The 16,703-nt window shown below is 41.9% G+C and overlaps 1 protein-coding gene across 1 annotated transcript in view; it reads left to right on the top strand.

Annotated features, from left to right (window-relative positions):
• Nucleotides 1–15,896, top strand: part of LOC130378918 (NACHT, LRR and PYD domains-containing protein 3-like) — a 43,197-nt gene extending 27,301 nt beyond the window's left edge. The window contains exons 14-19 of the mRNA XM_056585511.1: nt 1,572–1,672; nt 4,134–5,967; nt 8,577–8,750; nt 9,094–9,267; nt 11,175–11,348; nt 12,945–15,896. Coding sequence (XP_056441486.1) covers nt 1,572–1,672; nt 4,134–5,967; nt 8,577–8,750; nt 9,094–9,267; nt 11,175–11,348; nt 12,945–13,245 — 2,758 coding nt within the window. The 3' untranslated portion in view covers nt 13,246–15,896. The remainder of the gene's footprint in view (nt 1–1,571; nt 1,673–4,133; nt 5,968–8,576; nt 8,751–9,093; nt 9,268–11,174; nt 11,349–12,944) is intronic.
• Nucleotides 15,897–16,703: the final 807 nt, after the last annotated feature.

Genomic DNA, 16,703 nt, shown 5'->3' with positions numbered 1-16,703 from the left:
TTTCTAACAAGATGATATCATTAAAAGTTACATAAAGTAACAGTTTAATAACACAAACGCAGGAAGCACGTGAGCTGCTAGTTTAGCGAAAGCAACCTGACGTCGTTGAAACATGCGAGCGAGCCGATCAAATCCTAATAACTATAAAACTAAAGATCAGACACAATCACTGACTGAAGATTATGCAAGTAAAAGGTATATTTCTCGCTAGAAATGTTATTAGAAACACGTTTAACGGTGAATCGGTCCTAAAATATTGCATTTCCCATTCAGATAATTTAATAATGATCATACACATTCACTGAGTGAAGATTATGTAAGGAAAATGTACATTTCTCGCTAGAAAAGTCATTAGAATCGCGTTTAATCGTGTATCTGTCCTAAAATATTGCATTTCCCATTCAGACAATAAAGATTAATAAAGATCATACACATTCACTGACTGAAGATTATGTAAGGAAAATGTACATTTCTCGCTAGAAATGTCATTAGAAACGCGTTTAATGGTGTATCTGTCCTAAAATATTGCATTTCCCATTCAGATAATAAAGATTAATATAAGCTACGCCGTGTTCCGGAGCCGCGGGGGATTCTGGGAATTGGGGTTCTCAGTTGACAAATGGGGCTTTTGTTAACTTGTTTTGTTGTTAGGATTAAGTGGGGTTAATGGGTTCGGGATGTTATGTGGTTGTTTGTTGTTCTATTAACATTGTTCGTGTGTTCATTATTGTCGACACCGTCACCGAGAGTGACGTGACCATCGTTTCGTGCAGCTGTTCCGTGTTGAAGTCTGGTTCAATAAAAACCAACTCTCGTTGTCGAGCGTTCAATAAAAACCAACTCTCGCGTGCCCCCCCCCCTACAAACGTGTCTCCCCCCCCTCAACAAACGTGTCCCCCCCCCCCCCCCCCTTTAACTAACGTGCGTCTCATGACGTCACAGACCATGCTGGATTTGTTTACCTTCAGCACGCTTTGTTTTCCGGTTTTCTTTTTTACAAAATAAACGAGTCACACGGCTGTGTGCTCAACGTGCGAAGTTGTGTTCTTAACTTATTGCAATTTCCACAGCCTAATTATATATATAGGTTTTGGCATAAACATAACTAGGGTGCACTGTACTATCTGCGCACACCCTTTCTGAAGCCTCTCTCGCTCTCTCTCTCTCTCTGTCCCTCCCGCTCTCTCTTTCTCTCTCTCTCGTACCGTTTTGTGGAGCACGTTAATTGTCTTAGAACACTCCCATTCAGAATGCATTGGTTTACATTTCGTTTTGTGTAACACGCAAAAAGTCGGACTATCGTGCTCGGGAACACGCTTCAATAGATTAACGTTCGTGCGCAGGAGCACTCAATTGCGTGATACCGGGTTGTTCAAACAGACGATAAAAGAGACAAGATGGTTGTTATCAGACTCTACTGATAGTGATGTTTACAAGTCAGGGGAAATAAAAGTGTGTGTGTGTGTGTGTGTGTGTGTGTGTGTGTGTGTGTGTGTGTGTGTGTGTGTGTGTGTGTGTGTGTGTGTGTGTGTGTGTGTGTGTGTGTGTGTGTGTGTGTGTGTTCTCCTCAGACACCATGAGAGGTCAAAGGTCACCACTGCTCAGTCTGTACAGCAGCATCAAACAGAGCTGGAGATGAACCAAGAGGAACTGGCTGACACACTGGGGGGCGGTAAGAGACTCTTACTTTGAAGACAGAGGAGACTATTATTTTGAAGGGCGGAAGAGACTCTTACTTTGAAGACAGGTGTTTCGGCAGCTTGTACTACTTTCTTTCATGATGCTGTGCGAGCCCAGGCAAGGGGGTATTTCAGACACACGATCAAGTTCAATCAAACAAAATCTAATTACAACGAAAATAGGATCACTTAAATAGGATATTATCGTAAGGTGTATGCGGGTTTCAGTGTAAATGGAAACGCAAAGGTTATATTCAAGCTTGTATCTTTGAATATAATTCTCATAGGCTATACTTATTTGTGTTTGTATTCGTGGTCAAAAAGCGATATTGTTACCGACTGTGGCTGGCGTTAATGCGGCCCCCTAACGGGCCTCACATCCTGTCTACCTTTATTGAGCTCCAGGAGGCATCTCAAACCAACATAAACAGGGCAAGCAGGGGGAGGTAACTTTCAATAAAACAAAACTAGAAATAATGTGGCCCTAACAACACGAGAACAATATGAGACTCTTATTTGTTCTCTTCAGACTAACTGACATGTGAAGATATCTTTCCTCTTGGGGGTTAAATGGTTTGATCCACATTCGGGCTGTTTCCCAATGTGAAGCCTGCAGCCTTGCTAGGACGCGTCCTTGCTAGTCACGTCCTATGGAGATGAGACTAGAGTGCTAGCTTGAGTGCTTCCTAGCATTTGTAACGTTCAGACTTTGGAACGACTTGCTAGTGTGGAAGCGCTTCCGCTTCCGCTTTTTAATACTGCGTGTCCGCTTGTAAACAAATGTGCGCTTACGAATAAAACATGGCAGCAATCAAGCTGATCGATATTTATATGACTTTTGTCTGTTATGAATGCCGTCATGTCTCCTTCGCATGGAGCCTCTTTGAGGGAGTCACAAAAGCTTTGTTGCAGTTGATAGAATCGTCTTTATTAAAAGGAAAATCCATTCAATTTTTATAAAACTTAGTGAAATTGTCTGAGAACCTAATTCCTGCATCACATTTACAGTACGGTTGATTACTATTATGCAGGGGAAAAAAGACAAAGTAAGTGATGATAAACATGTATTTATTTGGATACATTATTTAACTGATCTGATTCATTCATATATACCTACAAATTACCAGTGCTTTGAACACATAAGTATATTATATAAAATACAATTATATACGTTCATTACAAACATTGCAAATGATCGGTGGTGCATTTATTTGGCAACATTTTTGTGGGTCATCCTTAGGTGCACAAAAGCCTCCGTTTGCTGGGCTGACTCTAAAAAAAAAGATTAAACACAAACATAAATAAGTATACATAAATAATGTAATCTTGTGAGCGAGTAAATTGACATTGGTGACAGTGATGTTTAACACCATAGCTACGTCCATGCAAAATATAGCAACGTATCATTAAGTTGCAAAAACGTTTGAAAAGTGGCACAGGTCTTTAGGCTTAATTATTTGCATTAACATGATGAATCTATAAAAACCAATACGGCACAAAATATTTCTGAAAACTTTAATATAACTTCACTTACATCTGAACGTGTACTGCTTTCCCTCTGCCATTTTTTATATCCCGTGCAGCATGTGAACGCAGTGGATTGTGGGTAGTTTTGGCTCGTCTAGGATGCAGCGATGCATCCTTGAAAAATCTCGGAATTCTCAAAAACAAAGGACTCAAAAATGGCGCGGCTTTCGAGTGTCCTCAACATTGGAACAGTGCTTGTTGGCGTTCTATGACGTAGCGTCCTTAAAAGGGCGGCCGTTGAGCATGCTTCCTTGACATTGTCAAACAGCCACAGTATGTAGGGTTATTGTGTTGGTGTCAGGTTAAATGGTTTGTTCCAGATATGTAGGGTTGTTGTGGTGGTATCAGTGGTTTGATCCATTCCAGATATGAAGGGTTATTGTGGGGTATCAGGTTAAATGGTTTGATCCAGATATGGAGGGTTGTTGTTGGGGCATCAGGTGAAATGGTTTGATCCAGACATTAAGTGTTATTATGAGGTATCAGGTTTAATGGTTTAGTCCAGATATGTAGGGTTATTGTGGGGGTATCAGGTTAAAGGGTTTGATCCAGATATGTAGGGTTGTTGTGGGGGTATCAAGTTAAATGGTATGATCCAGATACGTAGGGTTATTGGGGGTCTATCAGGTTAAAGAATGTTAAACATTATACTGCAGATGAACAGCAGAATAACGCAGTGGAATAAATGCAACACTATCTTGTCATAACGGCAGAACAAGTCACCTTAGACTGATTAACTATCATTATCACTATCATTGGACCAATCACACTGCTGTGGAAATAATATTCCTGAACATTTTGAATCCGTTACAAGCATTCCTTAAACTAAATATCGAGAAGTTTTTTTAATTTAAGTTGATAATAAGGAAATATTGACCTGTATGTCACCTTCCACTAACTTATGTACTCTGTTGTTTTCTCATTTAGGATTTAATTCTGTTGAGTGCCAAAATAAAATCAAGTCTCGTTTGACGAAGAAGTTCAGGTGTGTATTTGAGGGAATCGCTAAAGCAGGACAGCCAACATATCTGAATGACTTCTACACAGAGATTTTCATCACAGAGAGAGACGGTGGAGAGGTCCACAAGGAACATGAGATCAGACTGATTGAAACCGCTTCCAGGAAACCAGCCATGGAGGAAACACCAATCAGATGTGAGGACATCTTTAAACCCTTACCTGGAGAAGATCAACCAATCAGAACAATGATGACAACTGGAGTGGCCGGTATTGGTAAAACCGTGTTAACACACAAGTTCACTCTGGACTGGGCTGAAGGCAAAACCAATCACGACATACACTTCACATTTCTCCTCACTTTCAGAGAGTTGAATTTACTGAAAGGGAAAGAGTTTAGCTTGATGGAACTGCTTCATCACTTCTTTATTGAGACCAAAGAAGCAGGAATCTGCAGATTCCACCGGTTCCAAGTTGTCTTCATCTTGGATGGTCTGGATGAGTGTCGACTTCCTCTGGACTTCCAGAAAAACCGGATCTGGACTGATGTCACAAAGTCCACCACGGTGGACGTGCTGCTGACAAACCTCATCAGGGGTGACCTGCTTCCCTCCGCTCGCATCTGGATAACCACACGCCCTGCGGCAGCCAACCAGATCCCTGCTGTGTGTGTTGACATGGTGACAGAGGTGAGGGGGTTCACCGACCAACAGAAGGAGGAGTACTTCAGGAAGAGATTCAGAGAGGAGCCGCTGGCCAACACAATCATCTCCCACGTCAAGAAATCACGAAGCCTCCACATCATGTGTCACATCCCAGTCTTCTGTTGGATCACTGCTACAGTTCTGGAGGGCCTCTTCAAAACATCCCAGATAGGAGAAGAGATGCCCAAGACCGTGACTCAGATGTACAGCCACTTCTTAAGGGTTCAGTCCATACAGGGGGACAGGAAGTACCGTGGGAGATCTGAAACAGATCCACACTGGAGTTCAGTCAGCAGGAATAACATTGTTTCTCTGGGAAAACTGGCTTTTAACCAGCTGGAGAAAGGCCACCTGATCTTCTACGAGGCAGACCTGGCAGAGTGTGACATCGATATAAGAGCAGCCTCAATATACTCAGGAGTGTTCACCCAGATCTTTAAAGAGGAGTGTGGGCTTTACCAGGACAAAGTGTTCTGCTTTGTCCATCTGAGCATCCAGGAGTTTCTGGCTGCCCTTTATGTTTTTCATTCCTTCATCAACACTGGGGTCAATCTGCTCTCAGAAGATCAACCAACCTCCAGGAAAGTTAAACTTGTTCTCTACAAGAGTGCAGTGGACAAAGCCTTACAGAGTAAGAACGGACACCTGGACTTGTTCCTCCGCTTCCTCCTGGGCCTCTCTCTGGAGACCAATCAGATTCTTCTACGAAGTCTGCTGGGAAAGACAGGAAGTAGATCACTGACCCCTCGGATTAAACAAGGTCTGCTGGGACAAACAGGAAGGGTCTCACAGACCAATAAGAAAACAGTGTCTTACATCAAGGAAAAGCTAGAGAAAGATATCTTTCCAGAAAGAAGCATTAATCTGTTCCACTGTCTTAATGAGCTGAACGATCGTTCACTAGTGGAGGAGATCCAACAGTCCCTGACATCAGGAACACTCTCCAAAGGATCTCTCTCTCCTGCTCAGTGGTCAGCTCTGGTCTTCATCTTACTGTCATCAGAAGAGGAGCTGGACGTGTTTGACCTGAAGAAATACAAAGCTTCAGAGGAGGGTCTTCTGAGGCTGCTGCCAGTATTCAAAGCCTCCAAAACTTATCTGTAAGTTCACTAATAAAATGTATTATTAGAATACAAACAACACTCTATACATAAAACTAGAATATGTAAGTTGTTATGCTACGTTCACACCAAAGACATTTGTCGCATGGTCGCCCAAATTTTGTCGCGGGACAAATCATAAGCTGTCGCTGTGCAGGTTTTATCAGGCGAATTTGTTCTTTTGTCATTCTTTTTGTCATTCTCAACCATGGCATAGATTACCACCATTGCATGTCTTAACCTGTTGTGGAAGAGTGTTGGACGTCGGAGAACCCAACGCAGTCTATTCATAATATTGTAATGACCACGGAAGAGGCAGTGAATGAAGTATTGATTAGACAGCGATTTATTAGATAGATAAACCATTGGAACACACAAGACCAGTAACCATAGCAACGCCGGTAAACAAACCCTGTGAAGCCAAATCCCTACGAAAGCTCCCTGCGGAGGTGCACATTGCTTTTGGCCATGATATTATACATACAATTATATTATATTTAAGCAATAGATCACGCCAGGCTGTGGTATGTGCTCATTATACCACTGTTAAGGGGCGTTGTCCGGCCCCGACGCGCAGCGGAGGGCCGGCGACCCCCTTCACAGTGGTATAATGAGCACATGCCACTGACTGAAGTGATCTATTGCTTTTATACAACGGTTACTGTTTACTAAAGTCATAGACACACTACATTTAAAAGAAACCAAGAAAGTCAAAGTAGCCGTTTTGTTAAAGAATACAAAAAAGTAGTCCCTCCTGGCTGCCGCTATGCATCGACGGTCGCTATGCAACACACTTTAGCGTCCCTCCGAGTGTTGGGAAAAATAACCTGCTGAGTACATCACATGTACATTACAAATATAGCTAACTAACCCAACGAACACATAACACAAACATGATAATATAGTCAGGTCAAGGCCGGAGCCGAAGGCCCCATTTCCCACTCAGGCAAATGGTAGACACTCAGACAATGCACCAGTCATCCTCAAGAACGGGAGAGCCACATTCATTTATCACACAGGAGACACTTGTCTCCTGGGAGGTGCTCTCCCCCGTGAGGAGGAACACAAGGGATACACAATACCAGGGCCTGGGAGCCAAGGTCAAGCAAAAATACACAGAACCACGCACACCTCAAACGCACACACCTCATCGAGAGGAGGATACAGCATAAAACTGTATCACACAGGGACTCTTGATCTTTTTCTGAAGCAGACCTTCCACGGAGGCGAAGCTCTGGACGAACCATCAGCGCTGATTAGGGACTTATACATATTCGATCTCTCACGCTTTATGACTCTGTATAACCGTTGCCACTTTACTTAATAAATCCAAGGTCCTCGTGCCGACAGACTTTATTACCTCTCCGTCTCATTTCATCTGGTCCAGTAACTAGACAGACCGTTTTTCCCCTCACGAGAGAAGGCTCCGATAGAGCGGTTCGCCGGCAATTTATCCTATGGAGCAGTTCACTCGCCGTGTGCCTAAGCTTTCGTTAGTCTCTCCATCGCCTTGCTCACTCCCGGAGTAACAACATTTACACCCTCTCCATCATCCAACACATGTTTTACTTTGTAACTGTTTCTACTTCCAGGCGCGGAGTGATATGCAAACTTTCACAAAATGATCGGGCGTCATAGCAGTTATGTATACGCTCATTATACAACAGTTGGGAACCAATCAGATCGCTGGATTTAGGTCCCCCGTTGTATAAGATATACTATTATGTATAGAGCCCCGGGAGTCGCAAACAGCAACAATCACTTTCTTCTCCATGCTGCGTTTCACCCCTGACTGCACTGCAGGGAACGGTTGGCCGGTTGAACGCTGATTGAATGTTGCGTTGCACACGTCACTCAGTGGCCACGTTGTCGAACGCTGATTGGCTGTCATCAATTCGCGGCAAAGTTTAAATATTTGAACCCCAGCGAAAGTGTCACGCTGCAAATCCACGTGAACGCGCTCGCCCGTGCCGGGCAAAAGTGTCGCGCTGAATATCAAATCTTGTCACGGGTTTTCTCTGGGGAAAATTGGCCCGATTCGCGTCTCTACGTTGACTTTGTATTGAATCATGCCGCCCCTTCGCGCTTGGTGTGAATGCACAGTTATAACTAACAAAACATCTGTAGGTTCTCTCATAAAATGTATACAAATAATTGTATCATAATATACAGAAAAATACAATATAAAAGCGATCATAAAATACAAATCGTATCTGTACGTAACAATATACACAAGATAATATACATAAAACTAGGAAATAAAAGTTATAATAACATTGAAAACTCCTTTGTACGTTCAGTGATAACGTATTAACTTACACACAACAAAAAAAATGAATATTATGATATCCAATGTTTTAAACATTATTTAAACTAAAAACACTTTCCTTGTTTAGTAAAGTTTAATATCAGATACTTCTTAGAACTTGGCATTTTTATGGACAATTTCAGGAGTTTTATTCATTTGACCCTCTAAATAAGTCATATTTTGAAGATCTGCTGTACAGACATTTAGTCAAATTAAATAAAATAAAACATATCTAATAACAAATTACAAATAAAACATTAAGCAGAGTTCCTAACATGTAGCGTATTTTGTTTGTATGCAGGCTTAATGGCTGTCATCTGTCAGAGACATGCTGTGAAGCTCTGGCCTCCGTTCTCAGCTCCAACTCCTCTAGTCTGAGAGAGCTGGATCTGAGTACCAATTATCTGCAGGATTCAGGAGTGAAGCTGCTCTCTGCTGGACTGGGGAGTACACACTGTACACTGGAAACTCTCAGGTCAGTTTCACTAAATGGTCAAACAGTTCCACAAGTTCCACATCAGTGGATGTTTACAGGTCTACATAAGTAAAATATGTCCTCTCAGGCTCAAGACATTTTCTACTGGTGCCAATTACTTTTTCTATTTCGTTGCACCCTAACAAATGTGGTCGCACCCCTTTTATGAGACTTGAGAATGTTCTTGGTCACGTAACATCCATCTGTCTCCATTCATATGAACAGATTCACTCACTTTAAATCAGTTGTTAAAGTTTTGATTGATAAAACATGTCTTATGACAAATTTCAAATAAAAAAGTAATCAGAGTTCCTTACATGTAGTGTATTTTGTTTGTATGCAGGCTTAATGGCTGTCATCTGTCAGAGACGTGCTGTGAAGCTCTGGCCTCAGTTCTCAGCTCCAACTCCTCTAGACTGAGAGAGCTGGACCTGAGTACCAATGATCTGCAGGATTCAGGAGTGAAGCTGCTCTCTGCTGGACTGGGGAGTCCACACTGTACACTGGAAACTCTCAGGTCAGTTCTACTCAATATCTCAAACAGTTACACCACAAGTTATACATCAGAGGACATTGAATAGATTTACCTCCAGAAAGTTAACGAGTCTAAAAAAATACGTAGAATATGTTCTCTCAGGGCTCACGACAGATTTTTCTACTCGGGCCAATTACTTTTTAATTTGGTGGCACCCTGACAAATGTGGTCACAGCCCTATATAAGACGTGAGAATGTCCTTGGTCACGTATTATCCATATGTGTCCATTCATATGAAAAGTTTCACTCACCTTTAATAAGTTGCTAATGTTTTGATTAAATAGGGGGTTTATCTGTTTTTAACGCGAGCGCCTTGACATCTCTTTCCTCACCTACCATCTCCTCCTCCTCCTCATCATTGAAATACCTACTAATAATAACCAGCTGCTGATTTGATAATATACTCCAATAAGGATTTATCTTCTTCTCTGGGTCATCCTGAATAGTGCATTTCTTCACATGCTCTTGAATAACGCTAGTGCTGCTGTGACATTTCATTGAAACTTTGCACAAAGTACAAACCAGTGTTTTAGTTTCTGATCAAAGCAGAGTGTCTTCATGGGAACTTAAGTGGGTCGTGTTCCTTAATAGAGCGATCACACCGCCGCCGCAATACAGCCACGCTTTAACTCAGCACTGAACTAATCCTTGGCGGTCTGGGTGCATCGAAGCACCATTACCACTCACTCATCTTATCATACACAAGACCTCCATCTCACTCTATTTGTGTTGCCATGAGAGTAAAAGGTGTACGTTGGATTCAGTTTGTCAATGATGGTATAAGATGTATGTTTTATGAGATTTCTATTCTACTCAGAACAATGTAGTCAGACACTAGCTGCATTTCCATCCCCCTGCTTTTATGCAAATTTTGAAGTATCGAATCAGTAAACGGTGATGGAAACACCAAAATTCTTAAAAAAATCCTCTTAATTCGCAAAAAGGTTTTTCTGCTCGCTTGAGGTGGTTTTTGACTTATGCGAAAGAGAGTAAATGCGCAAAATGGGAGATGGAAACGCTTTTCGAAACAGCTGTGCATAGCAAACATTTAAGACACAGGACTGACAATGTCTTTTCGATTTCCGCATAACGACCGGCCATAGCAACCCCACCGACATCAACTTGGAGGGTCAATATCTATTTTCAAGCTTTTCTACATCCTTTAATTATACCATCGTCTGGGGGAATACTCGATTCTGATTGGCTGCAGGGTGTCCATTAAGCCTTCAAAAGGAGAGCTTGTAAATTGTGAAAAATGCATTAAACTGTAATCAGAAAACACGGTTATATGTTAGTATAGACCCTAGAGTATCGGTGGTACAAAGGCGTTGATGAATTTCAAATGATCAATATGTACACTGTATCCTTTAAATACTTCCATTGAACAGATGGGCAACGTGAATAACAGATACGTGTGGACCGATGGAGAGATACAACTTTTCCTTGCTCTCATCCAAGCAACAAACATTACAGCTTTTTTAGATGGAAAATCACAACTAAATTCCACCATATACCTAAGAGAGAGAGCATGTTATCAAAAGGATACGAGAAGTCCTGGAATGTGTGGTTTTCCGCTCCAACCACTTGATGGAAACGCACCTAATTCAAATGTCTTTTTTGCGAACATTCCAAAGATTCACTTCACCTTTTAGATGGAAATGTGACTAGTAAGGTGCACTTTAGAGTTGTTTTGTAAAGTTAAATAACGGATTCTTCTTTTAACTAATGGTTATCTTAAATCTTTAGTTATTTGACCTCTAAGTATGCAATCATTTAAAGATCTACTGTACTGACATTTAGTTAAACTAATAAAACATGTCTTATGACAAATTTCAAATAAAAAAATTAATCACAGTTCCTCACAAGTTGTGTTTATTGTTTGTGTGAAGGCTGACTGGCTGTCATCTGTCAGAGAGATGCTGTGAAGATCTGGCCTCAGTTCTTAGCTCCAACTCCTCTAGTCTGAGAGAACTGGACCTGAGTACCAATGATCTGCAGGATTCAGGAGTGAAGCTGCTCTCTGTTGGACTGGGGAGTCCACACTGTACACTGGAAACTCTCAGGTCAGTTTTACTCAATGGTCAAACAGTTACACCACAAGTTCTACATCAGAGGACAGTTATAAACCCAGCTTATAACTCAGTACCTGTGATGACCACATCCATGACTTTGTATCATTGGAGATGTAACACCTTGTTGTTCAGGTGTATATTCTAATAGATCCATATGCCTGCAACCTTTCAATTATAAATATAAAATTAACTCAAAATATAATACTATTGCCCCCCCACTGTCCCCCGTATACGGGACAGTGATAGTTTAGAGCGGGGTGAAGAACAGGGGGGCTTGGGATGGTCTTACCCCTAGCTGGACACCTCAGACCCCCTGAAAGCCTCAACAGAAACATTTTGGAGGGTCTCTGGAAAGAATGATTTGAAACTTGCAATTGTCAAACAAAACGTGTTTTAAAGCTTACTATATCCAGTACTCATTATTTAAATAGCTGTCTTTACTAACAAATATGAATAGGATGCAGAATAACATTGTTATATTGTGTACCCAGTGAAGAGACTAACTCATTAAAGCTCGATTCATTATGAACTAATAAATAAGGGAAGCCAAGGATTAATACTTGCTGATTGATAGTTAAGTCCAGCTGTATTTCAACAGCTGTAAGCAGTGGTGTAGTGGTTCTGGGAGAAGTGGGGATACTCTAAATGTCTTAAAGCGCCCTGTGTTATAAACAGTAACATTAGGGATACTCTTGCATCTTTAGTGCACCCATAAATGGGCCAGTAATGTTGGGACATTGTCACTTAGCTTCTGCTGCTTGGCCAGGATTGTTTTTGCATCAATCCTGGCCCACAGACTATAGGGTGAGACCACTACATTATTATGCATTCTGAGTGAACTATTGATGATTCCTTAGTCCATTCACACATGAAAATTTGACAACTACTCTCACCGTATAAGTAATCTATCGGCCAGTCGTTTATTTAGTAAACGACTGAAGAGCTGGTCAATTGTGAAAAATGCATAAACTGTAATCAGAAAATGCGGTTATATGCTAGTATAGACCCTAGTGTATCTGTGGTATAAAGGCTGAAATGAATTTCAAATTATCAATATGTACACTGTATCCTTTGAATACTTCCATGGAACAGATGGGCAATGTGAATAATAGATACGTGTGGACCGATGGAGAGATAAAAGTTTTCCTTGCTCTCATCGAAGAAAAAAATATTCCAAATGTTTTAGATGGAAAACAACTAAATTCCACTATATACCTAAGAGAGAGCATGTTATCAAAAGGATACGAGAAGTCCTGGAATGTGTGTAGTTTTCCGCTCCAACCACTTGATGGAAACACACTTAATTCAAATTTCTTTTTTGAGAACATTCTAAAGATTCGCCTCACCTTTTAGATGGAAACGTGACTAGTAAGGTGCACTTTAGAGTTGTTTAGTAAAGTTAAATAACGGATTCTTCTTTTAACTAAAGGTTATCTTAAATCTTTAGTTATCTGACATCTAAGTGTCATAATTTAAAGATCTACTGTATTGACATTTAGTTAAACTAATAAAACATGTCTTATGAGAAATCTCAATAAAAAAAATAATCACAGTTCCTAACATGTTGTGTTTATTGTTTGTGTGAAGGCTGACTGGCTGTCATCTGTCAGAGAGATGCTGTGAAGCTCTGGCCTCAGTTCTCAGCTCCAACTCCTCTAGTCTGAGAGAACTGGACCTGAGTACCAATGATCTGCAGGATTCAGGAGTGAAGCTGCTCTCTGCTGGACTGGGGAGTCCACACTGTACACTGGAAACTCTCAGGTCAGTTTTACTCAATATCTCAAACAGTTACACCACAAGTTCCACATCAGAGGACAGTTATAACCCAGCTTATAATTCAGTACCTGTGATGGCCACATCCATGACTTTGGTATCATTGGAGAAGTAACACCTTGTTGTTCAGGTGGATATTCTAATACATCCATATGCCACAGAAACAGAAACATTTTGGATGGTCTCTGGAAAGATATAAAAAAAATGATTTGAAACTTGCAATTGTCACACAAAACGTGTTTCAAAGCTTAATATATCCAGTAGGGGAATTTGTTTTGGTATGCTCACATGTATTACACAGCAACATAACAACACAACATTACAAGACAGAAAGCCAAAACGGCACATAAATAACAAGGAGTACAACACTTAACACACATGAAAAACACACAATGCATGGTTCGCGGAGAATGACAGCAGTAAAGTAGAGTACAGTGGTGCAAAAACTGCAAGTTAGGTAGACCATGAAGATCTTAAAGACCTTAAAGTGCTTAGTGTTTGTTCAAGTGGCGTATAGCTTGTAGATAGGTACTATCCCTAAAGCGTGTTGTTTTACGTGTGATGCTTCTGTACCTCCTCCCTGATGGTAAGAGTGTGAATAAGTGGTGTGCTGGATGAGAGGGGTCAGAGATGATCTTCCTAGTTTTCCTTGAAATTCTAGTGTCATAGTGCGAGCCTATGGTAGGCAGACTACAGCCAATGATTTCAGAGGCCCTGCGTACTACCCCAAGCTGTTGTTTGTCCTGGCTGGTAGCACTACCATACCAGACCAGGATGGAGAAGGTGAGCACGCTTTCGATGGCTGCACGATAAAAATGGGTCATGCCTGCCTGACTTACCCCAAACTTCCTCAGCTGACGGAGGAAGTATATTCTCTGATTGGATTTGGAAATAATAAGACTAATGTTCAAGTTCCATGATAGGGACTGGTGGATAGTGGTGCCTAAGAAGCGGAAGGAGGAGACCCACTCCACAACTTGGCCATTAATGGAGATGGGAAGGTGCTGGCCTGCCTTTTTCCTATAGTCAATTATGAGTTCTTTGGTTTTGGTTGTATTTAGTATAAGGTTATTGTCTTCACACCACTGCACCAGCTGTTCAACCTCACTCCGGTAGGTAGATTCCTCCCCATCAGATATGAGGCCTATGACTGTGGTGTCATCTGCAAACTTTAACATTTTAACAGATGCAGAGTTTGATGTACAATTATTAGTGTAAAGAGAAAATAATAGAGGTGACAAGACACACCCTTGTGGGGCGCCGGTGTTCAGAATCCTTGGTGATGACACATTATTCTGGATTTTAACACACTGTTTCCTACTGGACAGGAAGTTTAAGATCCACTGACAAAGTAGAGCATTAACTCCTGCGGCCAGGAGAAAGTTGTACAGTCTGACAGGAATGATGGTATTGAAAGCCGAGCTAAAATCAATGAACAGTACACGGGCATAGGTGGACTTAGTGTTCAGATGTTGCAGAATGAAATGTGTGCAAAGTGAAACTGCATGGTCCACTCCCCTATTAGCCCTGTAGGCAAATTGGTGAGGGTCTAGCGTGATGTACGTCAAGTACCTACAAACTAGGCGCTCAAGTACCTTTATAACAACAGAAGTAAGTGCCACAGGCCTATTAGTCATATAGTCTCTCTCTCTCTCTCTCTCTCTCTCTCTCTCTCTCTCTCTCTCTCTCTCTCTCTCTCTCTCTCTCTCTCGCTCTCTCTCTCTCTCTCTCTCTCTCGCTCTCTCGCTCTCGTCGTTCTGGAAGTTTAATTGGGTTTATTACAGTGATGGACAGTGCTGTTAGCCAATCAGAGGTGATACATTTGCATGCCATGAATATTTATATATTTCTTTCACCAAATCCGACTCAGAGCGCATTCATTGCTATTAGTGACCAACGCAAAATCAATGAATAATGATGCATTAAAAGCTTTAAGCAATATAACACAAGTGTGAGTGGGGTTGTTAGTTTGTTAAAAAAAAATGATTGGGGGGGGGGGTCGCCAGAGGATCAGGGTAAGGTCAGGGGGGCGTTTGCTCAAAAAAGGTTGAGAACCACTGGTCTATAGCTTATAACCGCGTTGTCTGATTACAGTTTAATTAATTTTTCCCAATTTACCAGCTCTCGTTTTGAAGAATAATCACCGCACCATTCGTTTCAATGGGAATAGCGACTATACTTTGTCTATACTTTCAACATAAAGTGTACATATTTATAATTTGAAATTTGTCGCAGCCTTTATACCACCGATACTATAGGGTCTATAGCATATAACCACGTTTTCTGATTACAGTTTAATGTAACAGTAAGCTGATAACATCCTAATTAACACCACAACTGCAAATGAACCACACGGAGATAACCGTGGCAACCGGTCAAACAAATGTTCTTTCTGCGATCATTCTGCTCGCGCATCCGCCGTGTTGATAAACAAATAATCCCCCTATAGCGCGACTGCGGTCCACTTTAAAAAAAAAGTTAAAGCTTCATTAATTAATAAAGAAACGGTTAACCGTGTACACGAAAAAGTAGGTTGTGTAAACGTTTACATTTTTTTGTAACCGTTCACACCCCTAATATCCAGTACTCATTATCTTAATTACTAATTCTTTATCCACAAATACTTCATCAAGGTAAAGGCACTTGTGTTTGGAGTAGGACGTTCACTAAGTGGTTGACAGACTGGAAAAACACAGGATTTTACATGTGTGTGTGTGTGTGTGTGTGTGTGTGTGTGTGTGTGTGTGTGTGTGTGTGTGTGTGTGTGTGTGTGTGTGTGTGTGTAGCTTGTCTGGCTGCCTGGTCACACAGGAAGGCTGTGCTTCTCTGGCCTCAGCTCTGAGCTCCAACCCCTCCCATCTGACTGAGCTGGACCTGAGCTACAATCACCCAGGAGACTCTGGAGCTGCGCTGCTCTCTGCTGGACTGGAGGATCCACGCTGGAGACTGGACACTCTCAGGTATGGAGAGGACAGCTCACCACTCAGGGAAAAAGTCTCCTACAAGGATTCATGTCGCTGCTAGATGAAGTGGTTTGAAGAGGCAGCTGTCACTCATGTTGTGTAGAACGTGATGAGACGGCAGATGATGAAGGTGAATGTTTCAACATGCTGCTCTCACTTTGTTTCCCCCCCAGTGTGGAGCACGGTGGAGTGTGGAGGCTGAAACCAGCTCCACAGAGATGTGAGTGTCTGTTTGATTCATCACATCACACACTCACTATTGAGATGGAAAGTCCCATCCACACAGCAGGAAGTGAGGTCATAACATCCTACTGGGAATGAAGATGATAGGCTGAACATCATTTATCTTACTATATATTAATACTGTCGACCATCACAGTTAAACCTGCTTGTATAAACCCAGCAGGTATTACATTGTTACATTGAGGGGGGGTGACGGGGCTGAGGGGGGTCTGATGGGAGGATTAGGGGTGAGGGGGGGGGGGGGGAGACCGGGCTGAGAGGGGGGGAGGAGTGTGGGGGTGGGGGGGTGAAGTGGCTGAGGGGGAGGGGGGGTGACCGGGTTAGGGGCCGGTGAGGGGGAGGGGAAGGGGTGTAGAGAGAGGGGACT

This window comes from Gadus chalcogrammus, unplaced genomic scaffold (genome assembly GCF_026213295.1).
Source record: "Gadus chalcogrammus isolate NIFS_2021 unplaced genomic scaffold, NIFS_Gcha_1.0 GACHA116, whole genome shotgun sequence".
NCBI lineage: Eukaryota > Metazoa > Chordata > Actinopteri > Gadiformes > Gadidae > Gadus > Gadus chalcogrammus.
The sequence above is the reverse complement of the archived record's forward strand: the minus strand, read 5'-3'. Positions and strand labels throughout refer to the sequence as shown.